This window comes from Plutella xylostella, chromosome 16 (assembly GCF_932276165.1).
Source record: "Plutella xylostella chromosome 16, ilPluXylo3.1, whole genome shotgun sequence".
Classification (NCBI taxonomy): domain Eukaryota; kingdom Metazoa; phylum Arthropoda; class Insecta; order Lepidoptera; family Plutellidae; genus Plutella; species Plutella xylostella.
Window position 1 is genome coordinate 1,865,495 of NC_063996.1, and position 27,452 is coordinate 1,892,946.

At 38.5% G+C, this 27,452-nt stretch overlaps 3 protein-coding genes across 7 annotated transcripts; 2 read left to right on the top strand and 1 right to left on the bottom strand.

Annotated features, from left to right (window-relative positions):
• The first annotated feature begins 40 nt into the window (after nt 1-40).
• Nucleotides 41-11,538, top strand: LOC105395166 (serine/arginine-rich splicing factor 1B). Of its 2 annotated transcripts, none has more exons than XM_048626209.1 (6): nt 41-353; nt 2,933-3,155; nt 6,919-7,056; nt 7,453-7,544; nt 8,007-8,110; nt 9,945-11,538. In XM_048626209.1, exons 1-5 carry the CDS (start codon nt 172-174, stop codon nt 8,104-8,106), a joined length of 735 nt encoding a protein of 244 aa, XP_048482166.1. In that variant the 5' UTR covers nt 41-171; the 3' UTR covers nt 8,107-8,110; nt 9,945-11,538. The 2 variants fall into 2 exon arrangements, with proteins under 2 accessions (XP_048482166.1, XP_048482165.1); XM_048626208.1 differs by having other exon boundaries at nt 42-353; nt 10,303-11,538.
• A 59-nt stretch (nt 11,539-11,597) lies between these two features.
• LOC105395650 (2-methoxy-6-polyprenyl-1,4-benzoquinol methylase, mitochondrial) lies at nt 11,598-15,738 on the bottom strand. The gene is made up of 7 exons (XM_048626207.1): nt 15,516-15,738; nt 14,677-14,826; nt 14,157-14,286; nt 13,153-13,288; nt 12,861-12,949; nt 12,341-12,452; nt 11,598-11,830 (listed from the first exon to the last, which is right to left on the bottom strand). Exons 1-7 carry the CDS (start codon nt 15,679-15,681, stop codon nt 11,729-11,731), a joined length of 885 nt encoding a protein of 294 aa, XP_048482164.1. The 5' UTR covers nt 15,682-15,738; the 3' UTR covers nt 11,598-11,728.
• Nucleotides 15,739-17,010: 1,272 nt separating this feature from the next.
• On the top strand, nt 17,011-27,030 carry LOC105395651 (poxin). Of its 4 annotated transcripts, none has more exons than XM_048626475.1 (5): nt 17,011-17,088; nt 24,006-24,158; nt 24,501-24,614; nt 25,977-26,168; nt 26,491-27,030. In XM_048626475.1, exons 2-5 carry the CDS (start codon nt 24,015-24,017, stop codon nt 26,761-26,763), a joined length of 723 nt encoding a protein of 240 aa, XP_048482432.1. In that variant the 5' UTR covers nt 17,011-17,088; nt 24,006-24,014; the 3' UTR covers nt 26,764-27,030. The 4 variants fall into 4 exon arrangements, with proteins under 4 accessions (XP_048482432.1, XP_048482429.1, XP_048482430.1 ...); XM_048626472.1 differs by lacking the exon at nt 17,011-17,088 and adding an exon at nt 18,961-19,033; XM_048626473.1 differs by lacking the exon at nt 17,011-17,088 and adding an exon at nt 23,352-23,430.
• Nucleotides 27,031-27,452: the final 422 nt, after the last annotated feature.

Here is a 27,452-nt window from a genome sequence, read left to right on the forward strand (position 1 = left end):
ACGAACCCAAACCATAAACAAAAGTGTCAAAAGTTGTTGTGTTTCCGATTCCGTCGCGGCGCGGCTAGCGGTCGCCATCTTGAAATGTCAAACTGAAACGCCGCCGGGAGAAATTTGTACGAGTTTTTAATTAAAATTGAGAGAATATTACTTCATAGATAATTAATCAACATGTCTGGTGGAGGAAGTGGTAGTAACAGAAATGAGTGCAGAATATACGTTGGTAATCTACCCCCCGACATAAGAACAAAGGATATCCAAGACTTATTCTACAAATTCGGCAAAGTCACATTTGTCGATCTGAAAAACAGAAAAGGCCCACCATTTGCTTTCGTCGAGTTCGAGGATCCAAGGTACGCTCTCCTCTATTTAACTTTAGTTGGCAGCCGTCACTAACTCCTAACTAAGCATTATTGTTACTTAAACTGGAGAAGCATAGAAATACTAGGTACCTCCATCCATAGCTCTGTTGCCCAAATTATTAACACTGGTATTTTGTTTGGTATGGGTATCTGTCAACATTAACTTTATACCCAAGATGAATTTGTATTGTTGGAAAGTTGGGGGTACCAATTCTGGTTCTTATATCCCTTTATTCATAGGGGTACCCCCTATAGAACCCCCTTAAGAACTTTGTAGGGGACCATGATTACATTTTAAAGGGTTGAATCTATTAAATGTGTGTATTGGTGTGTCCCGCACACCCTTTCCTTCACACTGACCGTTTTCTGTGATAAGACACCCAACAAACTATCAATATTTTGTATTCACTTAAATTTATATTGTTAATTACTATTTGCACTTACTAAATTATCTGATACTAGCTGTCCCCGCGCGCTTCGCTTCGCCTTAAAAAGTTTTCCCGTGGGAATTCCGGGATAAAAAGTAGCCTATGTTCTTTCCCAGGGTCTAGACCGTATGTATACCAAATTTCATTCAAATCCGTTCAGTAGTTTTGGCGTGAAAGAGTAACAGACAGACAGACAGACACAGTTGCTTTCGCATTTATAATATTAGTTAGGATAGCTGTTCCCGCGCGCTTGGCTTCGCCTTAAAAAGTTTTCCCGTGGGAATTCCGGGATAAAAAGTAGCCTATGTTCTTTCCCAGGGTCTAGACCGTATGTATACCAAATTTCATTCAAATCCGTTCAGTAGTTTTTGCGTGAAAGAGTAACAGACAGACAGACACAGTTACTTTCACATTTATAATATTAGTTAGGATTCTATTTTAGATAACACTTACATTTTCTTAAATAAGTACAGTAACAGTCCTGATAAGAGACAATGTGCTTTATAAATTATCAACCAGATTTAAATCATTGTGACAGTAATTAAGAAAGGTTAACGGCCCTAAAACATGATTTGATTTTTCAATTGAAACATAAGAATTTTAGTAGTAATTATGTAATGAGGATGAAAGGAGCCTCCTTAGGGTACAAATCACCATTTCCCTATTTCCGGCACACCCTTGCAGTCAGTGACAAATGGCTGATCTATCCTTTCTCCATGGTGACAAACCCTAGTCTAGCTATTATATTTGTCACAAACACAAAAGAAGATTGAAAAACATCTTGGCTATTATCTTGTGACATCCAATGCACACTGCATGCTGTACCTATTACTAGGCCAGGGCACCTGACAGTATGCATTTGTCTAGACCTCTCGCTAGCTGATCCTTAACTGGTTGAATCCAGTAAAATAAGACACAATGGAAAATCAATGGTTTTCAGCTGATATCACAACTACAGGACAACACTGAGCCACAATACACTTCCCATTAATAAATTCTATAGAAATAAAAACCTGGAATAAAATAGAAATCTCCCTACTGTACAAACATATTGTAATAGTATTGTTTCCTGTAATATCAAAGCAACATGTATGAAGCATAAGCAAGCAATTCTTAACACTAAGCAAATAATAATGTATAGCACACAAAATTCAAGTACCTAATTGTTGACTTCTCAAGTCGATCAGACACTTTTTCCAGCAATAACTCAATGGATTCGGGGTCCATCATAGTTGTAACCGTCATCCCGTCAAAGCAAAATTAGCAGAAGCAACAATAAAAATATTCACTAAAGTTTTTATCAACCACACACAATGACACGTTAGAATCACTAGTGGCACACTGTTAATATTTACCGTGGTGGTGGTAAAATGCGTCCTGATGTTACTAGAGCCGGCGGTTGACTGAGGATTTGCCCCACTGTCCCACTGGCCTACTTCACCACTGGTGGGGATGGTATCTACACACTCTTGGCACCAACCTTTAGGAAGTCACTCTTGATCTCAAATGGCCCATGGTCACGGCCACAAAGACCCAGCACCAAGGTTCAGTTGGGACTTCTAATTATAGGCACTTAAACGTTTTCGATTGTTGTGCTTTTTGATCGGTTCTAATTTTAGCGTTTAGCCCCAATAGTGATTGATTTGATAGATAATAATTTCAAGAACATGGTAAAATTTGAAAAACTATTTATCATCGTCACAACATTACGGCATCAACACTACAATGCAGTTTACTGCTGGAGCAGGTTGAATCTGTGGTGCAGCCACTACCTTACCGTCTTTGGTCTATCTATATTCATTAGATTAAGTTCGCATTGCCTATTTTTAAAAACCTTATTTTACCCCTACCTCCCCATTTGTATGTAGGTACTTTAGCTATGAATATCTGGGTTTAGGTAGGTACTATGATGATCTCTTCTGACCGTGTTTGCTCAACTTAAAGTGCGCTCCAGGCTCTCGCAAAACTGCACGAGACTAGCAAATACGATAGTGAAGCTCTCTCGCCAGTAGTTTTAATAGTAAATAGTTTTGTCGAGACCCGAGACAAAGCCTCTAGTAGAGAGTACGGGGTGTCCTCTTTAGTGGCTAAACCATAGTTCTGCAACTTTTGAATCTGCAATCCATACATTTCACCCCTCAGAGACGCGGACGACGCGGTGCGCGCCCGTGACGGCTACGACTATGACGGCTACCGTCTCCGCGTGGAGTTCCCCCGCGGCGGGGGCGGCGGCGGGCGCGGGGGGCGCGGCGGCGGCGGCGAGCGGTTCGCGAGGGGCGCGGGAAGAGGACCACCGGCCAGGAGGTCGGAGTACCGGGTGATGGTGACTGGGCTGCCACCGTCGGGGTCGTGGCAGGATCTTAAGGTGAGTGAGGCTTGAATTTTCATCAGCCTGTGTGGATTTCATGGATCCAGCCTACCTCAAGGTTGTTGGTTCAGCGGGGTGCGAAGCACCCCACGCTCCATATTGCTTTTTTTTTTTTTCTTTTTTTTTCATATTTTGTTTGCCAACTTGCGATCGGTTTAATATAACCATAAGCAGTTCATTTCATTGTTTATTTGGCTTTGCAGGCATACCCTCCCATTGTCAGGTTGCCTTCTTAATGTATTATAGGTCTATGTTATCCCAGATATTTTTTCTTTTTAGTCTTCTGGTGGGTACATTACTGGTAAGGTCAGTGGCCAGTTTGTTTGGGTGATTTACAATCCTGTCTCGGTAGGTTCTTGTAAGTTTTGCAACCTCCTCTCACGGTAGGCATTTTCAAATATTCATGCACCTCATCCATTCTGGTGAACCAGGGTGCATTTACTATGGCTTTGAGTACTCCGTTTTGAAATCTTTGTAGGATTTCAATATTTGTTTGGCTTGCTGTTCCCCACAGTTGAATACCGTAGGTCCACACGGGTTTCAGGACTGTTTTGTAAATCAACAATTTATTTTCGAGTGATAGTCTAGATTTCCTACCCATAAGCCACTCCAGTGATCGGTATCTCTGATTTAGCTCGTCTCTTTTCTTCTGAATATGGCATTTCCAAGTTTGTTTCCTGTCTAAGTGGAAGCCCAGGTACTTTACAGTAGATTGATGGGGGAGCACTTCGTTTCCAAGTTTCACTGGAGGGCAGTCTTGTTTCCTCAAGGTAAATGTGACATGATTCGACTTAGTTGCGCTAGCCTTTATTCGCCAATCTTTCATCCATTCATTAACTTTATCTAAATGGCTCTGTAAAATTTCAGATGCCAAATTGTTATTTTCATCCGAAGCAAGAACAGCGGTATCGTCTGCAAAGGTAGCGGTCATCACATTGTCTGATTCAGGCACATCAGCAGTATAGAGTAGGTACAGCGACGGTCCCAGCACTGAGCCTTGAGGAACTCCTGCATTGATCTCGTAGAACTCTGAGACTGAGTCATTAATCTTGACATAAAATATGCGATGTTCTAAGTATGATGACTTGAGTAGTAGGTACAAGTTGTGGGGCAGTGACTTTTTCAACTTGTACAGCAGGCCATTATGCCAAACCTTGTCAAAGGCTTGTTGAACATCCAAAAATACTCCTGAGCAGTACTTCTTACATTCCAGAGCTTCCCTAATGTGTTCGCAGACCCTGTGTACTTGTTCAACAGTCGCATGGTTTTTTCTAAACCCAAACTGGTGGTCAGGGATAGTACTGGCGTCTTTAAGGCTTTGATTTAATCGAGCACTGATAATTTTTTCTAGTACTTTTGATAGCACTGGTAGCAAGCTGATTGGCCGGTACGAGGAAGTCAGGTGCGGAGGCTTCCCAGGTTTAGGTACCATTTTTATCTGGGAAACTTTCCATACACGAGGAAAGTATGACATTCTCAATATAGCATTGAACAGTGTGGTTATGAATACTATTGCCTTTTTAGGAAGTTGTTTTAGTATCTCTGCTGTTATAAGATCAAATCCTGGTGCCTTTTTTAGTTCCAGTAGTTTTATTGTATTCCGGACCTCTGTCGGTGTGCAGTGTTGTAAGGGCAGACTGAGTTGTAGGTCAGATTCAAGAAACTTTCTAACTTCTTCATCTAATGTCTCTGTTCCCATGCTGCTGTTCGGTTGGAACACATCACTTAGGAATAAGCCATAGGCTTCAGCTCTTTCGGGGTCCGTTTTTGCCCACGTGCCACGATCCGTTTTTAGGGGATGTTGAGCCAGTTGTGGTTTGTTTCTTGATTTGACAGTTTGCCACAGGGAGTTTTCAACTTTTGCTGGAGTTTTGGCTGTCAAGTTTTCTAAGCGCTGTTGCAATGTTTCATTTTCTATTTCCACAAGAAACCTTTTGAGGCTTGCAGCTGACTTGTTGTATTCCCGTTTATCTGCTGGATGCCGGCTATTCTGCCAAATGCGTCGAAGTCTACGTTTTTCTAAAACTTTCTGCTTTACAATAAACGGAAGATTGGAGTGTGCTTTATTATTAGATGATTCCTTCTGGGATGGAGTACTTGCCCATGCTGCTCTTTGAATGGATGTTATGATATGTTCGGTGGCAGTATCTATATCATCTTCACTTTTCAGACAAAGTTTGAGATTTAAGTTATCATTAAGATGTCTCCTGAAGTTTTCCCAATCTGTGTGATTGTTGCACAGGTACGGATTGACGGGACGTTCAATAATGGTATAGCTCAGAGTCGCTATGACTGGTGTATGATCCGAGGATTAGTCATGGCAGCTTTCTACTGACAGAAAGTGAGTCTGCACGCCTTTGTAGATGAAGAAGTCCAACAGATCTGGGAGTTTTTGTGGGTCAGTGGGCCAGTATGTTGGTTCACAAGTTGTCAGGGCGTTAAGCTTGTGGTAGTCCATGCTCCTTTTTAAGTTACGTCCTCGTGTTGTGGTGAGGCGTGATCCCCATTGTATATTGCTTCCTAAGAATCTTTCTATCATGAATAATGTACCTTTTTTGGTAATTCAGATAAATATACATCTAAATAGACTATCGAGGACATCTAGGTTTACCATTAGGCCGATGCAGTGATGTCCACAGCAGCATCCATCCACATTAATAGCCCTCTTCAAAATGGCTAACCACGCATGACGCTAGATCAGTCTTCCAAGAACATATTTATAATTTCATAGAACAAGTAGCCTTCTTCAAAATGGCTAACCACCATGATATAAACACGCATGACACTAGATCAGTCTTCCAAGGACACGTATAATTTCATAGACCTTAGGCTAATGTAAGCTATTAATAAAGTTAGCCCTAAACGATTTATGTCTAAGTGCACAGGTTATTAAGAAGCTATTACACCGTCCATGTATCATTTCCTACTTGTCTACTCGCTGCCAAAACGATCCCTAATAGGCAATTAAATAATTATTGATGATTTCTACCCGCGTTATTTAATTCTGATGGCGATGTATAGGTAGGGAAGGCATTGTACAGTACCGTTTTATAATCGATAAATGTTATCTAGGTCACTTGGCGTTTACATTGCGCCTCGAATACCAATGAATACCCTTTGATCATCTATTATGTACTGTATAATAATTGTAGGTGTATAGGTACAGACTGTGATTTCAGATCGAAGTTTTTATTTATAGATAAACGTTCTTTTCAATCCATAAACCATGTCCTTACTTCTAATACCAATTCTAAAAACACGGCACACTTTTCTAAACCATAGAACAAATGTCTATTCAGACATGGCCATATTTACTATCGTTGTTAGTAGCGGAAGTATTCGCATCCCACACACAATGTTGTCATAATATCTACACCTACTCTAATATTATAAATAGAAAAAGTGGAGGCTCCGAAACTAACTGATCATTTTAAGAAAAAAAAACATAATATAGGTAATGCTACATAATCCCTGCGTGCTAGAAGCTACTATTTTATCTCGGTATTCACTCTACAAAAGGCATTAGAGGCCTCCACAAAATCTAGAACCTTTTCTCTATACCCTCCTTACATGTCCCACAAAGCAAAGGCTCATGCACAAATCCACACACTCTCTCCTCAGTGCCAAATAAATAGAATATATGTAGGTAATACTATCCTTCTTTGATTAAACTAAACACTCAAATATAAATTTTCTACCTTGGAAATTACGCAATAGGTGGCGTTATCAGTAGTAACAATAACCATCCATTACTCCACAGGATCACATGCGTGAGGCCGGTGACGTGTGCTTCGCCGACACGTTCAAGGACGGCTCCGGGGTGGTGGAGTTCCTGCGGCACGAGGACATGAAGTACGCCGTCAAGAAGCTGGACGACTCGAGGTTCCGTAGCCACGAGGTACGTTGGGCAGGGGCGTCTTATAAAATCCTCATAGTGTCTATTCGTACTGGAGGAGTCAAATAGCATTATGAAATGTATAATGACGATAGATACCAATAGAGAAACCAACAAAAAGACGACTTTCTAATCAAACTTAGAAAGTCGACTGTTATGCAGAGGGTTACTCATATTTATCCTGGGTTCCTGTGTGATCCCTAATTCTTAATACATAATACTGGCGAAAAATGGTCGTACCTGCATACGTGGCAGTAATAATCAAATTTAGGGGGGCAAATGACCTGGCTAAGGAAATTATATGTGGTGCCACCTACGCTAAAGCTCTCTAAAAGCTCTTTGGGAGTGATTGGTCGCCTATGCAATAGCTAATGGAAATATTGTTATGGTTGTCTACAGGGAGAAGTAACATACATCCGTGTGAAAGAGGACTACGGCGGCGGCAGCGGCGACCGCTACGGCGGGGGTGGCGGCGACCGCGACCGTGACAGGTCGGTATCTACTTTCTATAACCTGGCTTTCTATAAGATAAACATCACTATATCGCGAATCGCCATAAATATGGCGCTGTAATTGGTGATAACGATCCCGTGCAGCGGCCGCTGGTGGCAACAGCAGCCAATGACATACACAATCACACACACAATATTCGACGGCGTGAAATCTTGTGAATTCCCGCGGGATGTATGGCATCTGCTGCTTTCTGCAGACACCCGGATCCTGTAGTAGTAGTAGAGCAGATTTCCATACAATACCATGCCTCCGCCGGGTTCTTTTAACTGCGCAGTAGCTCAACTTAGCAGGAGGTAGTCAGTTCAGTACAGTAAAAAAATATATGTATATACCTACCTACTGTCCGTATACAGCTGACCCCAGCTGAACTGGGAAGAGGGCAGGAGAAAGAAGAAGGTGTCCGTAAAGTTCTTTGTACTAATAAAACCTATTCCCCCCAGGTCTCGTTCCTACTCCCCGCGGCGGCGCGGCTCGCCCACCTACTCGCCCGTGCGGCGCTCCTACAGCCGCTCGCGCTCGCGGGAGCACCACGCCTATTGACCACGTGAGTACTACACTGCACATTGTACTGTACATGGCAAAATATAGCGAGAGCCTTGTGACAGCTGAGCTGTGTCCAATCCATAAATTTTATTATTAATTTGTTCGTTTTCAATGGAAAATAAATTTTATTTACCAGGATCTGACAATCAAACGTCATAAGACTCGTGCTATATTTTACAATACATAGCACAAAATAGTGGACACAAAATAGTGTAGATTCAGAAATTAATCTGCATACACATAGACACTGCGCACGGATACGATATCTCCGACCAAGATAGCAGTGATAGCTCGAGTGCTACGAAAAGGCATTCCACCGAGAGTAGGCATGAAAAGTAAAGAATATATGATTGTCTTCTGTGTCTATCTAATTTGTCGACTAGAGCTTGACTGCGTCGAGCGGACATCCTAAGCGTTGTAGAGGAGCTATTTTGACGGTTACAATATGGAAAAACAAAAGAAAACAGCTCTGTGACTGGCATCGGCTAAGTTTGTCCATTCAACGCAGCGTCAGGAAAAGAATACATTTATCGACCACGGAATATGAGGAGTCCTAAAGTGTATTTCAGTCACGCTAAACTTCCGTACTAGCGAATAAAATAATCAGTCTACAGTTTTTCAAAATAAAATTTTGTGCTCATCCTCCACCCCCAATAGGGCAGGTTCAGAGCGAGCTATTGATGTTTGATGCCAACGAAGACGTTAATTTTGTCGAACGCATGTAATATCGCCTGAGTCACGCAGAATTACAGATCACTTATTGAAGAAATAAGGGTTAGCGACACATTTGATCGTAGAAAACGGAAGTTTAGACGAGTCTTGTGACAGAATGAAAGAAGCACTTGGCCGGCGCGGAGGCACTTGGCAAGCATATTGAGTCAATATTATTGACTTGTCACTTTACATCCTAGAATAATTGGAATATTTTTGTCGTGTGGTAATAAACGGCTTAAGAGAATTCCGTGGCGATAAATGTGGTCCATCTGCAAGGATTACTCACAAAGACTGTTAAGATTTTAACGTAGTGTATGCCTAACCCAACTATCTTGTGATAATGGTAGCTTAAATCAATTATTAGCGGTCGTTCACTTTAAAACTGTGAAATCATGTTTTTAACTGGCAGTCGTTGTCGGTTGCTTTCTAAGCTATTCCACTTCTATACTGTGTATTCAGTACGCGCAATGGATAACCCTGTCAAGTCTTTTATTTACTCTAATGTAAAATTATATTTTCAAAGATACATCGTGTTATTGCCAGCTATCTCGCATACCTGCATTCAGCATCAAAATAATGAGTTATTAAACATATTAAATACACCGAGAATTCAAGATCCATTGTGCGTATTGCACAGGAGTTACATACCTATCGAATTTCATTTTTATAAAATGCCCAATTTTAATACTTTTTTGTCACTGGTTTATGTAGTTTCATTTTGTGGAATATACCATATTCCTCACATGACATGCTATAAGGATTTTTTAAAGTAACTCTGACCAAAAATCTTTGTCGCTCAAATGTTTTTGGTCGGTGTAAAACTACATTACTATTCTATGCATCTCCCAAAAATAAAATGTGTAGCAATGATTTACCACTGTATTTTATCATTACACTGTGTTTTTGTTTGGCTAATCATTGCTACAACTATAATAATAAGTGCAAAATTTATCTGCTTGTGTCCCATTAAATGTGTAACCCCACTTTAAAAAATAACGTCCAGTTTTAAATAACTTCTATATTTTATTGAAACATAACAATTGCTATAAATTCATCCTTATTATTTTGTAACTTCTAAAAACTTTGTCAATCATAATAATAATCGAAATTTTTGTATTTAGATGTGCTCCGAAATGACGGGATCTAAAGGATTAAATAAAAAAGGATCATGAAACCTTCAGGGTTCGATCCCCGCACAGCCCACTGGACTGGACGGATTGTCACGGACTTAACGTAACGGATTTAACATTTTCATTTTGGGTTCGATTCCCAGAGCACAAAGGATAAAAGGATGGATTTATTCAAGGACTGGACTGGTAAGATACGGATGGACCCCCAACGCGGCCGGGTTCGATTCCCGGTCGCTCCCTTGACGTAGCGAAGGATCGGAAGGACTCTGAAGTGGATTCTCTGGATGGATAGTGTGGAGACAGGGCGGATGCCGACGGATAAGCTAACTGAGGATGGTTTGATCGACAGCTGACGGCGGCGCGGCGGCGGCGGCGGCGGCGGAGTAGCGAGCGCCCCCGGGGTCAAGGAAGGTTCTAGATCTACCCTCCGATAATGCCCTAACTTTTTAACGTTGCCTTGTTTCTCCTATTTTTACGACGCCTTTTTCCAGGCGTCGCTTACGTAAGGTTGTTCTTTTCTAATGCATTTTCAGAGCAATACCTATAGTGATCGTGTTCGTGAGTTTTGAACGATATCTTAGAACGTTTCTGACCCCGTATTGTAAGTGATAAGTAGTGTAGCGAGCGCCCGGCAGGGGGCGCCGCGGTCGACCTGGTTCACGCTCGTGATGCGTCGATATAATTAAATGTATTTTCTTTTGTTTCATCCACTGACACTGTTGGGCGGTCGGATGTCTTGGCGCCGTGAGAGTCAGGCTCGGTAGGATCGTCGCTGGATAAGGATACGGATAAAGGATAGACCGGACAGCCGCCTGTCCGTAGCGGACGGAACCCGGGACGGACCGCCTCTAGACGATCACGGACCCAAGGGTATGCTTTTTGAAATTATTGCCAAAATAATATTGTTGAGTGCACGCTCTCGAGCCGAGACATTAATGTTTGTTTGAGACCCTCTTTTACTGACACCGACGTGGCTTCTCGATGTCTCCTCGTCGTAGGGCTTCGCTCGGCCCACAGCTCAGTACACTTTGCCTTACTTCAGCGAACGCACGCCTTTGGCGTTAAATAGTTGGCGACGATGTTAGTCAATCATGTTGCGTATAAAAAGCAATAAATAAAGTGTAGTTTGCTAGCGGGCCGCACCTCGGCGTAGGTGCTAGCGCATTGTAATCAAGTCTTGATAGCAATGCGTGGTGCCTACGCGTTGAGGTACTAGATCTAGACCTAACATGTACTGTGGAGCATGCTTTAAGCTTTCTCTAGACCGCGCATACTCACTAGTTCGAAGACTGAATCCGACAAGTTTATATTTCCATATTTTTATATCCTTTGACGTATCGCGGACTGTAACTACGAAAGGACAATGTAAAGTTTTAAATGTATTATCACTGTTTGTGAATATTCTTGTACTGTTGTGTAATGAACTCAATATTAAATCACAAAGTTGTAGCCTAGAACAGATGGAGCTGTTGACATTGATATCATAGTTGTAATGTGTGACGATTTAATGTAATTTAGTGAAACTGGATGTGCATTCCAAAGACCAACAGTTTGATGGACTACAATAAATTCTTTTAAATTAGAATTTCTGTTTTATTTACACCAAAACCCTACAAAAATATGCTTGTAACTGAAAAATAGTAATACTTTGTAAAACAATTTATTTAATCTTATTATAAACATCCATTACATAACAATAGATAAATAGGTAACTAAATTATAAATTAGTTCATGATGATATAAGTAGGTCTTCATCAGGAGTCTTCTAACTGGGGTTATATCTTGAATCCGGAGTGGATGGCGACAACCCCAAATGTGAGGTTCTCATAAGTCACTTGGCGGAACCCTGCTTCTTCAATCATTGATTTGAACTTTTCCTGGAAATTATAAATTAATAGGTACTTTATGTAAGCTAAATGATGCAGCATTGCCGTAGTCCTAGATCTAATCTAGATCTTCAAGAATTCAATCAGGTATGCCATTGCTCAGTGTAGAAATGCCATTTCCTTTTTGCAACATTCGTTTTATGAAAGTGGCGCTGCTTTGTTGTAAGCACTTTATCGCTTACAGAAACCACAATTTAGGGCGTCTTGCACAACAAAGTTAATCAAAATTAAATAGTTTGCCTCTTGCTCTGACATTATACTGTCAGAGCAAGAGGTCATAGATATATAGATATAAATATGTTTAACTTTGTTATGCAAGTCACCCTTAAATTCTGCAAATCTACCCTTTGTTTTTTTTTCACAGACAAGCTAGGTACTTATAAATCGTGCGAATAAAGAAACAATTTTAAAGACAGATTAACTCACGCTATCCCTCTTAATAGGTATCAATTTCTTTTCTTTTTCGCACGTATAACAATAACTTCCGATTAAACCACTCACCTGGTTGGGGAACTGTCGTATGCTCTCGACGAGGTACTGGTACGGCTTCCACTGCCCCGCGAGCAGCTGCCCCAGCACTGGGATCACTTGGAACGAGTACTGGTCGTATAACCTGAGGGGAATAGGAGGAAAAAAATATGTAATAGAACACTCGCGGGGAAAATCGACTGTAGATGAACCGTTTAGAATCTGTCAATTTAGTATCTGAGATTAAAAAACAGACTATACATGCATCAACCGGTGACGGTAGGATTTTCAGGCCATATCCAAAGACAGTGTCGCCACCTAGCCATTTAGCGGAAACTTCAGCCTCCTATATCAATTCACCCACGGGTAAAGAAACAATATGAAAATGGTAGACTTTCTCATGCAATTTTCCCCTATTCGTAGGACTCCCAATACTCCTTCCTACTCCCTCTTCTGTAACGGCCGCTATTTTCATATTATTTCTTTACCTGCTTTCTACTCTTGCCGTCCTCTCGGTTCCACCAAGCTACTATTATGTAAGAAGACTACTGACCACTGCATTTGCTGGTTGGGCAGCTGGCTGAACTCCAGACACATGAAGCGGCCTCCCGGGGCTAGCACGCGGTACGCTTCCTCTAATACCTGTAGGTATAATCAGTAAGTTAACTAATTGATAGTTGGATCCCAGTCATATTTCATCAGTGCTGGACTTAGGTATGATAGGATATAATTTTGGGTTGACAGAATGATCAACTCGCTTTAAACGAGTTTATCGCCTGAGCCTGAGGGCGCTTCAAAGTAAGCACTGGCGACATACGAATGCTAAAGATGATTTTAGGTCTCACCTTATCAACATGCGTGCAGTTCCGTATCCCGAAGGCGATGGTATATGCGGAGTAGGAGTCGTCGGGCAGGGCGAGGCTCTCCGCGTCGCCGCACATCCACTGGATGTCAGCGCCTGACTCCGCCGTGTAGCCTAGCCTGGATGTGAATGTGGCATTAACCTGTCATGAGCAATAGGATGGTAGGAGGGAGTATCGAGATACGCTTGTTTGTTACGCGGAAAATGTTATCACAATACACTGAAAGGTTGTCTGTAAGAGATCGCTCTCAGAGATAAGCCCGCCTATTGTACATTAGTCTTGTCTATAAATATGTTTTGTGTACGTCTTATTTATGTGGTGTACAACAAAGCAATATTCTATTCTATGAAAGCAGCTAAGTAGTTGTAGGTATATACCTAGACCTAGTTGTACCTAGTAAGAGGAGAATAAAAAAAAGATGTCCATATTTAATTATTGAATCAATAAAAGAACAATCTATAAACTATATCTGGCAAGAAAACTACCAATCAATTAGAAATCAAACCAACAATGAAATGGCCATAAACTGATACCACTGACACTGACCTATTAAATAATTTGAACACAAACAAACATGCAACAAGGTTGAGGATAGATTGTTGGCACAGATAGGACATAATGGTGTGTTAGTGCCGTATTCATGGCATCTCAGCGTTACTAAAACGATGTTGAATAAGGTAGGGAGCCTTTTCGAGTGACGTATCACCGGTTAATGATATAAGCTCTGGGCAGTCAGCGAATGACCCTAATCTGACTAGCCAAGCCATTGTTTAGCCAAGGTGACAAATCCTAGTCTAGCTTTTATGTTTCAAACATCAGAAGAATAAGCATTTGGTACATTGCTGCTAACCAACTCATGTTTCTACCATAAACTGACTTCTAATTATCAATGCACTAAGAACTCACTATAGCTTTGGTAACGCTGAGTTTTCATGAATACAACACCCTGTATATTGTATAATGTTGGCATGTGTCAGGTGTCTCACCTCTGGGCCCTGGCCTTGCCCACATCCAGCATGGCTTGGTTGATGTCACAGACGGTCACTTGGCTGCGCTTGTTCGCGGGTGCTGGACCGAGATTCTTCAGGTAGTTGAGGTATCTGAATGTTATGTCTCCTGGAATATTGAGTTAGTTTTAATTATTGAGGTATGTGGAATAGATACATAATGTATGTATTAGTCTTATTATATTTATAAAATATCCTTTTGAACATATTATTTAAAAACTTCAAATTAGATATTTGTATGTACGCTATCAGCATCTTTACTTCTGTGTTATTTTAAGGTCATCAATGTTTTCTAATGTCCATGGGGGTGTAAGTACCAGTACCTGGCTCTATAGAATGGAACATTTGTGCATATAACCCATTTATAGTAAGTATTTTTTTTACCTTTATGGTTCTTTAACAAATTGAAGGAGTGAGAGGACCTACCTCTATTACCAGTTAACTAGTCAACATTTAAGTTACTAAAATAAATAACAGAGAAAAGTGGCAAACAGTATACCTGTGCCCCCAGCAACATCAAGCAGCTTGGTCCCGTGCAGCGGTGCCAGTCTCTGCATGAAGATGTCCTTCCACACTCGGTGGATACCCAGTGACATGGCATCATTCATCAGGTCATACTTCCCAGCCACTGTCTCAAACACTTCATGTACTGCAACATAGGAGATTTAAGGGTATAGATACATGTTCAAAGATTTAAGCTAGTGCAGTCAGCAAATGTGGTAAAAAGTTATTCCGGCATTAAAAAGTTTCATATTAAAATACAGGGGTTCTAGATTTTTCACAAACTGTTAGCACTTGTGGATCTATTCTCCTTGGTTGACTGTACAAGGGTGATAGTAATTTAACATACAGTGCCACAAACTTATCTGTTCCGGTGACAGCTCGCGTAAATGTGTAATATTTCTTCATTCCATAACTTTTTATGTTTGCCAGTAGTGGTAATTCGCTCTTGCAGTTTTATGGAACTCATCTAATCTTTATCAATATCTAATTCATTAGTAAGTAATCAGATATAAATCAATTTAGTTCGCTCTCACCAGAACAGATAAGTTTGTGACACTGTAAATATCAACCAGCCAATCAATTCTACTGCTGGACATGGCCCCTACCAGGGAATGCCACAATACTCCATGACTCTGCCCTTGACCTTCTTCATTGAACCATTTACCGGCTATTCGGTAGTGGTCCTCCTCTATGGCGATATTACACAAGAATTTATTTATAGGTTATGTTATGATTTACATAAAATTCCAACCACTATTTATTGCCAAACATCCTACCGTCCACATTTAACCTGGTTATCTCAATAATAACTATGATATTATGTAGTAAAATAACCTTTCTTCCACTTCTCATGTTCATCGACTGTTTGGAAGCCGAAATGCGTTTGTTTGGCCTTGTTGTCGTCATGACTGGCGGTGTCGGCGTGGACAGCGCGCACTTGGCGAGCCCTGGTGCTCCTGCCTGAACTCAGCAGCCTGTATATTGGCCTTCGTAAAGCCATTTCGTAAAATTCAGTCGGAAAATTTGCGTAGAAGTAGAATTTGAACTTGAAGAAAATACACAAATGTCAAGATGACATATAAATGACAGTCAGCTGTTTATCATATTGTCATTGGCGCGTTTAGATTTTGGAAATAATACACCTTTTATTATAATACGCATGCAAACTCCTGCAAAGCTACGTTGAGAATAAAATAAATATACAGTTTAAATTTTACTATTTATTTTGGGTATATAATTTCTTTTTTGTTATTCGCGATTGATCTAAATCTAAACTAAACGCAACAATATGGAGCTTTCCTTGAAGCGGAAACGGAAGTGGCAGATTTATCTACAAGCTTTTCCATTCTTGCGGTCCGCGACCCATAGAGCTATCCTCAGGAGCTATCCCATTTTCGTATTTGCCAAAACGACCATGTCATTGTGTGGTCAGTATATTCGCCAAAATTATCTCACAATAATAAATACTTACGGCAAAAATGTATTGCCTATTTGCTTAGCATGATCGCCAAATACAGCAAATATTAAAATAAATAACAAATACGAATAGCCAAGTGGGATGCCAGCATTAGGAGGAGGTAAACACGATCAAATTTTGCTATTTCTGTGCCAAAGAGAAGACAGAGCTTGTACCTACCTACAAGGACTTATCTACCTACTTACACGATGTAAAAATCACTAACTACGAAGTAAAGTCCCGTGCATAGACAATAATTATGAGATAAGTAAGTACTTGATAATAATAATGGTAGTAGGTACTTACCTACAGCTGTTGTTAGTTAGTCTGGGGTGAGGCATTCCAAAATCAACCCATATTGGTAATAAATAAAGTTCAACGTTTGTCCGCCACAGACGATAGCTCTAGTCTAGTTGGACAACAGTTGGACCTACCTCGAATAGCCCCTTCTCCCACTACGCGACTCTCAAGCGACGCGACTGCGACGCAACCCATGATCGCGTATAAAAAGGGGTCTTCGACGCGATCTTCGTTGACTTGTCAAATATTTATATTATGCGACCAATGGTTGCGTAGTGGGAGAAGGGGCTTTAGTTAGGATTAGGACCTCTGGCTATGCAAAGATATTGATTAAGTAAGTACTTTTTAGCTCTAAACCACAGAGGTTATTTACTATGAGTTGGTACGTAGCGGTTAAGTACATTGGTTTATATTAATTTCATTATCCATTATCGATAATGCATCTAGTAGGCTATATAATTTTTTTAACGGTTTTTTACCCAATTTCAAAGTTTCCGTGGTGGAAAATTTTGGAATACGTAGGTACTTTATGATGTTATTGCCATCTTTTTCACTCCTCAATGATCAAATTATTTATATAGCACGAGTTAAGAGGATCGGTCGAGTTATTTTCTTATTACTTAGCTTAGTAGTTAGGTGAAAAGTGATCAAGTAAGTATAACTATTTTGAATTTCTTATAAGGTCAACCGGGGCCATTGCGCCACAATACTTTGACTTTCTTATTCATTTGATCATAACAAACAGACTATACGCCCTATTAAGCTATAACTTGTGATACCTATTAGGAAATTTTATCTAGTTTCATATTTTGATGCAATTTTGTAGAATTTTAAATATCTTCTACGTGTAAACGACGTTTATACAAAAAATGGCATTTTTAGGCGCAATAACCCCTAGTGGGGCTAATGCCTCTTTCACTAGTTTTGTGTGCTTGGAAGAGGTTTTTACAAGTTTAAGTAGATATAATTTATAGAATTACTATTAACGTAGCTAATTATTAGCTTGTAAACTAAATACTGCGCTTAGTTAAGGAGAATCAGTTGATCAAAAATTTTTGGGGCTATGGCGCCTACGTAGCCTAATTTCTTGTAGTGGCATTTACCCCATCCAAGATTCCAGGGGTGCTCAACATTTTATTTATGAAAACTTTATTGGACTTAAAAAAGTATAAATACTTACGTGACAAATTAAAATACAGTATAAAAGCATACAAGGGCATATTTTTTAGAATTTGCAATCAAACCACAACTTTAAATTAGTAAGTATACCATTTTTAGAGTCTGACGGAATTTTAATTATTACAAAACTATTTATAGTATTAATAAAAAGTGGGATCATTCTGTTAATATGACTATTTTTTATTTATTATACGATTATTTTCTATATACCGTGTTAACAACATTATTTATAATGTCGACACCAAATGACGCCAATTTTTTAAAATATTTAGTTTTTTATATATTAAAATTATTTACGTTTTAGTTGGATTACCAATCTAAGAATGTAAATTCTGATACGCCGTTAAATGTTCTTCAATATTGCAGAAGGCGTCATTAACCTAGTATTTTTCGTTTAGGAGTAATTTGGTGCTAATGTCACTGGAACTTTTTCATTGCTCGTGAGTGTATTAAATACATTTATCATAACATAAAATGTTGAGAACCTCTGAAAATGGGGCTATTGCGCCGCAATAGAGGCAATAACCCCATCAGCCCAGAGGCCTTTACCCCAAAATAAAAGCTAAACCAACAATTTTGTAATAACATATTGTGTCCGAATCTTACGTTATTTCAAGAAAATAATCAAAACAATATGTAAAGCAACAAAACAATAACAGTATTTACAGTTAGGAAACATAGATTCTTTTAAACAAACACACATTTGGAACGATTCAAAAAAACGTGTCAGGAAACCTGAGGAGGCCGAAAGAGGTGAAAAAATTAAAATGGCAGATTTGTTAAGAAAATTTACCTTGACATCTATTGGTCAGAGGTAAAAGTTTCAGTTACAAAGATAGATAGCAGATGACTCCAGTAGTTCTAAAGTATGTGGTTCGGAAGATAAATGGATTCGAGGCATTAGCCCCGTAGGCGACTTGGCCCCGGTTGACCTTAAGTTACTTATCATAAATAAAAATGACGTAGGTAGTAAGGTACCTAGTGCAAGTAAGTACCTAAGTACTTATATAGGTACTAAGTATAGTTATGTAAGTATAACAAGTGTTTAAAATAAAACAAAAAGGACGTCGTTTATATACTATACTTAAGCCTTTTGTCACCAGTATTATCCTAACTTCAGTTAGTTAAGTAAAAAATAACTAAAATAAAAATGTGAATCTCGCAAAAGATTTATTTTGAAGCTGATAAAATTATTTGGAACAGTATTCCGTTATATACCTAACTATGTGTAGGAGGTACCTACATATATGTATATAAATGTGACACGTATTTATGATTTTCATCAGTTATTAAAAGTTATAGCGAACGTTATCACATCTCGATAAAATAAATTCCTATACATATAGGAATACATATGAAAATGTGTAGTTTCACTAAGCTACTTTTAATCATTAATCTAGTGGTGTTCTTAAAAACTGTAAGTACCTAGGTACCTACCATATAGTTATTATACATTTCTAGTTATACCTAGTAACTTAGCCTATCAACATAATAATCATGAAAATGAATAAAAAGTATTTCTCCCCGGTTTTTTTTTTTAGACTGCTTACAGGCTGTGTGTTTTGTTTGTTAAATAGACGGACTATACTATACCTGGCTAGGTAGGTAAGTAGATACCTACTTGTAATGTTCCATCGATGCCGAAACATTAACTATTTCGCAAATAATGAATTTAAACTACGACTGGATGTTCCGAGGGATTTGTTGCGCTTTGGAAGGGTTTTCCCGTGGGATTTTTGGAAAAGTTGTCTATTAAATCATTCAGGGTGTCGGCTAACTTCGTGCCAAGCTTCGTTGTACCGATTTCGGATCACAGAATAATCAAGATAATTATTCTGAGTGTAGGTGAGCCTTAATATTGATATCGGCGAGTTGAGGGCAGAGGATAATATCCACGTAAGCGAGCAGCGCGTGGGCACTTTTCACTTTTTTGTGAGCAGCCGTGGTGAGCAGACGGTCAGATGGAGGGAGTGATCGGTGCCGTGGGAGCTTGAGGACCAGGCGCGTGGAGCCGAGGCGGAACACCGTGTGCGAAGCTAAGTCACCTTTCTACTCGTATTTACTTTTTGTCTCTCGTATATGATTGAGAAGTTATACCTACACTTTATTTCTTGAAGGACGCTAACCCACGGCTGCAATTCCCATCACACTGGTATAGGGATTAGATAGGTACACTAAAGGTCTTCTACCTCGCTCATTCAGTATTTAGCTAGCTAGAGAAAAACCTACACATTACACATTCCCTTATTTTAGCTTTGGTTCAACTTATTTTAGTTTAGAATAGGGACTTCTGGATAGATACAAATAGGCAGAAGCGGGCTGGTGATGATGATGATGATGATTATCAAATAACTAAAACCTGACAATACCTAGATCTCACTTCAAAAATAATAAATTCTTATCAAATAAAAAATATACACCTACCTTCAAATTTGTTCTATGGTTCTTTGTTCAAATTATTGATTTTTCATTAATCTCTAATCTTTAATCTCACGGAATTCTGACAGTTATCCATTTTTGACATGTCAGAGATCACAAACCTTTTTGGCTGGGTACTTTTTTCAATACGAGTCTTTACATCAGTTGTATCCGGACAATTATTTATATTACATTTTTAAATATTTAGAATGAATCTTTACGTTAGGCGCAAAAGAACCACGAGGACGCTTCTTTCTGGGAGAGAGAAAGTCTGACTCTTGTGCTCTGTCAGATGGGGCCGCTTCCTGGGAAGGGCCAGGTTGTGGCTCCATAACGTTTATAAAAATCAACAAACTATCACAACGCGAAAGGTCAACGATAAGAAACCGGCCAAGTGCCAGTTGGACTCGCGCACTGAGGGTTCCGTACAAGTCTACTTACCTGAGATATTTTTCCTCTTAATTTCATCATTATGTACATCTATATGAAATATTAGCTTGATATCTTTAACCGTTTCTGAGAAAAAGGGTGGTGACAGACAGACGGACAACAATAAGGGTTCCTTTTTTCCTTTTCAGGTACGGAACTCTAAAAAAGAATAGTAACAATCGGATCAATCGTTTCCGAGATATTCGTGGACAAACATACATACCAACAAACATATAAACATACGTATACCATATTTTTTTTCATATTTGTTTATTAGGCTTAATAGATTGTCATAATGTTAATATGGTGCAGTTCCAATAATCTTACATAGGTACCTATATACCGAACATATTATGTACTTACCGAATTGAGAATCTTTTATTTGAAATCGATTAAAAAGGTTTGTTATCCCTGAATTTAGTAGCAAGTGATGCCATGCTAAAGAATAAAATAAAGTAATTAAAATTAATTCGATACAATGGTCGTGAGTCGTGATTTTACTTAATATTATAAATGCGAAAGTTTGTGAGTATGTATGTATGTATGTGTGTGTATGTATGTATGTATGTGTGTACCTTTGTTACTTCTTCACGTCAAAACAACTGAACCGATTTTAATGAAATTTGGAATGGAGTTAGCTGACACCCTGGATTAACACATAATAGCGATAAAAAAGATAAGCGTGGGAATTCCGCCGGGAAAACTAATTAAGTTGAAGCGAAGCTCGTGGCAACAGCTAGTATTGAAATATTTGTTATTTTTATATTACCTATTTCACTTGAGCAAGTAATATATATTTAGATTTATGTTTTTCTATGAAAACATTAAAAAAAATAATGTCCTGAAATGGATCCAAATTTTACCTTTTTTCGGTGAAGAGCTTTTTTAGTGGTATCACTAATGAAATGTCAGAATTCCGCGGAATTAAAAATTAGGGTATAGGTAAATAAATACTTCTATAGAATCTATGCTATAGTAATTATTCAAAGAATAAAGTAGATACATACTTAAATAAACTTTTCAAAGATGATTTATTGTAGTATCTATATGGCAGAGAAGATTATTTGACTTTGAGTTTAAAAACAAGTAACAGCGCAGGGAAAGAATTGATTGACGGAGAAATTTACTCTAATAAGTGTCAAGATATCACAAATAAGGGTCCTAGATACTTAAACTAAATCATTTCTGGTCCTATATTGCTCAATAAATACAAATGGCTTGAAGGTAGATCAGATTCCTGTCCAATTTGCATATTTTCAGAAAGTTATGTAAATTCTTACCCATAGAAGTGTTTGTTTCCTTGTTAAATCAATAAATTCTAATGTAAATAAAGATAGCACGGATATAGTAGGAATAAAGTTAGCTAGGATATATTTATTACAACTATTTACAATATATTTGAATAAGTTTATATAATATTCACTATTTCATAACAATTATCCTATATTCCAATAAGATCAAAGAATATTCACTATTTCATATTATATATTTAATCTTTTAAAATAATACCTAAATCACTTCCCACTTGGCTACAAAATTAGAGTCATATTATTATATTTTCAAATACTTATCTATTATGAAATTCATGATTTAATAAAGTTACTATACTGTAAATTATTGAACTATTCTAGTTTCAGTTAATTTATGATTATAAATATGATTGTCCCTTTAGCTTTGACAACATGTATTCATGTTGATTTATTTACATGAAATAAATATAAAACATGTAAATATATAAGGTTAGGAGCAAGGGAAGTGATTAATAAGTTGGTCGGAGGAATGTCCAAGTCAATGGTTGTGTTCCACGAGGGCTCCGATTGAATATTTGCTATTATTTATCTATTTTAGAGTCTTATATATTGATTCAATCGGGTGTAGTGATCAAGGCCTACAAAGCGTATGGAGGGGCTTCCCTTATTAACCAACACCAAAAAACATTATTATCTATATTATTATCTTTATGTACTTTGATTACTTACCTGTAAATATGTATTTATCGTACAAATAAAAGTTATACATCAAAGTTGTAGTATATAGGTCAATAATTATAGGCAGGTAGGAAGTATGTAATCAGTTCTAGGTCATAGTTTTATTTAATTCACTATCTTTCGTTTATTGGGTTACAACACAACGTAGGGTTTCCCTGGATGTTTCATGGCCAATTCAAAGCAGTATTTGTTTCACTTTTATTTCACTCAAGTAAGTTTTGTTGTAGTTTCAAATATCTTCTTAGTAAATCCAATAGGTAGGAGTTAAGTAGGCAGGCGGTAGGGCGAAACGTTACATACTTCACTATTCTATTATTATAGGTGCTTACTCATAGTGTTACGGTTGTTGGTTTCATTCCCATTTGAAAAGATGACGCAGATATATTTACAAAGAGTCACTGATCACGATTTATCTAGGTAGGTAAGTAAAGCTAGGTGTACATTAAACTCATAATATATGGTCACAAAAATATTCTAAATTTCAAATAGATAATATTACATCAATGTAGCTATGAATGGTCTGCGCCGAGGATATGATATAAATTTATGTAAACCCAGCTTAAGATAAATTTTATTATGAACTCACATCAGTAGTTTTATCATAAACTAGGTACCTAGTGGATTTAGTTTAATTCTGTGATCTGCTTTATCCATATTTACTAACTAACAGGTGTTAGGTATCAAGTTTTTTGAAAATCATATATTTTTTGGCTTAAGTATAAGAACGAATTCTATGAACTACTTAGAATGTGACTAATCGCTAAATGATAGATAAGATTGTGGTACCTCCTAGAGGTAAATAAACTTTGGAAAGATATTGTGTCTACCTGTATCTAAGACTGAAAAGATAAAATGATTTAAATTATAATTTTATCAGCAAGCAGGTACATTTTAGTTGCACACAGGGCCAACGCAGTCGTGTTGCGAAGTGTTTGTGTTTAACAAGTTTTAGTGTTTTGGCTAGGTATTATTTTATAAGGTCAGTAGGTATTTGAGTAAGTACCTCGTTATTTGTTATTATCTGTAAGTAGGTATATTTACGAACTGACCAGAACAAGCTTGGCCTGCCTATATAGTAAAGTTAGATTAGTACCTATACGTGTATGAGTCTATGGTTAGACACAGGGCATACGACTTAGATCTCAGCCTTCCTCATCCATCATCCAGTAACAGCCTAACGGCCTGTTTCACAATGTCTGGATGGCTACCCTGTGGGATCGTCTGAGGCCACCTTATGTGTGTAATCACAATCACATCAGACGCATAAGGCAGCAAACCTCGTTATGAAAAACAATCTCTTTTCCAATGTTAAGTAGTTTTAGGGCCTGCTAACTATAAGTACTTAATGATTTCTTTTGGGGGCTCTATCTACCTCTAGGTGAAGAAGGTATTATCATTATCTTGTTTATTTACTTATCCTAAAACGTAGATAGATAAGCACATACTGCTGAACGAACATGCTATTTACAACTTCCTTCCTCTCTGAATGTAAGATTCAAACCACTGAATTTAATTCGCTTAGGTACAATATAGCGAATGGTTTCTTCTTCACAGAAAACTATAATGGCCCAGCGCACAGTTCTGAACGACAACTACAAAGGCTTGGTGGAGTCTGTCTCCATCCCGGCGGTGGTGGAAGAGCGAGATGGCAAGAAGTTTGCGCGCTCCGGCTCCGTCGTGCCTATACATTGCTGCACGCCGGATGAGGTGAGAGAGAGATGGATGTAGGTTTCCGAGATCGAGTGTAGAGGTCTTGAGCCAGCTTAAAGATATCTACCCAAGACACATCCCCACCTAGCCCATTTCACGGTCCAGCGGGGTCCCTCTCTAAGACGAAAATCGACGTTACGGAGCTCGGGGTGCTGCTGCGCGAGCCTCGACTCCTCGACTCTATCTCGTGGTATTAAACGTGCTGAATACAGGACAGCTCTCGTTCATTTTTTTTCCTCAGTAAAGAGTAAACCTCCAGAACTTTCTCCACTTATGATAGGTACCCAGTTACAAGTTAATATACTTAACTACTTATAGACAATATCTTTCACATTCCAGATCTCAGCCTACGCCCCAAAGACGCACCACTACTGCGACGTGTTCACAGAGGAGGTGCTGGCGCCGCTGGAGGAGCTCGCCTTCGTGAGGCTCGACCAGAACACTGCCGAGAAGGTAGGAGGGGGGAAGGGGGTGAGAGATAACTGACCCTTGCGGGCGGGTCCTAGCCTTGGACGATTGAGAGAGGTCAGCGTTTGTTTGCCTCAGACAGGGTCATCACTGACATATAGTCGTTTGCAATAGAATCCAACAATCATGTAAACAAACCAAATTGTCACGATTACTCCGTAATCACATACATTTGACGATCAATTATGAACATAGTCTGATTTCAACGAACGCACCATTGTTTTCACATTATCTTCAACACGATTTAACTTGTATTTATAAGTTAAATTTGTTAAAACATTTGCAACGTAAAAATTTCGAAGTATTTGACAAGCTGTCATCTTAGTTTTTTGCTCATCGAACTCTATAAGTCATTGAAAAGTTAGTGTTGTTCGTAATCTGAAGTTATCTTTTAATTTTAATTTAATAAATTATTTTAATTTAATATTATTTGAATACAATAAAAAATAATTTTCAAGAGCTTAATATAATTAACCAAAACGAAAAAAGGAAGAGGAAGAAATGAAAAAGCTCGACGGCATTTTAGACACGGCAAGCGATGACACAGTGGTTCCATTTATAATTACGGTCACCGGCGACACTTCTGATAGTGATGATGAAGAAGACGAAGATTTAAATTTGTTTTAATAAACACTTTTTTTTATATATAATCAGTTTTATTTTATAGTCTATGGCTTATATATTTAATCTAATTAGAACACTATGACATCACTATGGGCATAAACAATACGCTGTCAATGTCAGTCCGCCATACTTGTTTACATGATTGTTGGATTCTATTGCAAACGACTATAGAAGAATCTATTTTGTCACTAATAGGTACTCATGTCTATGCAGGGTAGGTACCTACCTAAGTATAACATGCACAACAATGCACATAGAGAAAATAATAGGTAATACTTAGCACATGCGGCTGATGCAGAATCTATTATGCTACTTATCTGTATCTATGATCACTATGGTCAGCATTATGTTCACAAAAAGACTCTGCCGAGCTTCCGAGAATCGCGGGTTTGTGGACCCCCCGTATCATTTGTAAACCTACTGGCTAGTAGGTACTTAGCTACTGATACCAATCTGAATGGCTTTCTGAATCATTTCACGACGTTGACAAGTTTGGCTAGGTCCATGTTTGATATCGATACGACACGTCACCATTATCATAAACCAAAAATACTTACTCAACTGCAGGACAGACAGAACATTAAAACATTGTTGACTGTGACTTACCATCTCCTATAACTCTCCACTGTAGGCCTCTCACTCCACTAGAAGTAATCAGACATGACTGCGATTGTATACCTAAATTAGGCTAGGATTAGTAATCAAAATCCTCAAATGTACCAGGTATTCATAAACCGCAAGAAGCGCATCCTGCTGACCTCGAGCGACGGGGCGCTGGCGCAGTGGCGGTGCGCCCCCACCTTCGAGTCCAGCAACCAGTACATCGCGGGGGCGCCAATAGTCAACAAGGAGGGGGCGCTCATTAGTGTTGTGACCGCGAGAGTGGGCAACCATTATGCTGTCTCTAGTTTTGAGGTGAGGAAATATAAGCAATCAATCAAATCATAACTACATAGTTAGTATTATGAATTTTGAATGACGAAGTAGATTGAACTCAGTTTCTTTATGCAATGTTTATAGCAGATAAATTGTTTATCAAAAAAAGAAAAATAAATTTAAAAATACTCCCCTTTCCAAACGAAGCCTAATTTCTGTATAAACTGCCATCTAAATAGTTAAATACCTACGCAGCTGTTGCATTGCACAATTTTTTTAATTCAAAATCATGACATAAATTAGAATAAGTATAAGCAACATGTTGACATAACTTAGTAACAATTTAAAATTAAACCCACAGGGCGACGGCGGATACTTCGAAACGCCGCAACCGTGGAAGATTCTAGACTCTTCCACCGGTCTGATCTATGGCGACCGGGTGTTCCCCACTCACGAGGCGCTCAAAGACTTCATAGCAACATTAGGCCCCGCGGCACTGGGCCCGGACCGCCCCCCCACTCCGGTCCTGGTCAGGGGCGCCAACCCACGCGTCGCGTTTATAACGAAAGAAGGGCGGGAAATAGCTCACAACTACTTGCAAGGGGTTATTTCGAAGGGGGTTGAGTATTTGTGAGGTTCGGTTTTGAATATTTTATAAATAATATTGGACCAAAATATAGGCAGCTAATGCTAAAGAAATAAGAAAATGAAAATGGCGACCTTTACATTTAAGTACACACATAGGGAATATGATTAATTTAAGATAAATATTGTATCTTATCTACCTACTCATGCATTTAGTTTTATAACTACATATTAATAATCAGTTTGTTTTGTATGATACATTATAGGTACCTATAGAATAAAGATTTATAAATAAATAACAACAATTTTACAAAAATAGTCTTTATTTTAACAATTGCTTACCTATATACGTATTTTAACAAGTCTGTGCCCATCACGCTATCAAAGGATGGCAGAATATTCATTCTTGTTCTTTGATCTAGCTAGCTTTATTTGATGTAAAGTTTGTATGATTCTTTCATTTAATTTATTTATTTTTAAGTTATAATTAATTTTACTTTTAAGTTAATTAATTTTATTTTAAATTAATTTTAATCATATTGAGTACCTACTTGAATTTGCACAGCTTTATTATTATATTCTATTGGAGGAGCGCTGATGCCTGATGTACAGGTCTCTGGCCTAGTTCAGGCACAGATGTAATTTGTAATTAGATAAGCTTTTTTGGAATAAAAATTATTTATTTATTTATTTATTTATTTGTTTAAAATAGATTAGTGTTACGTAAATAAGGTTGAG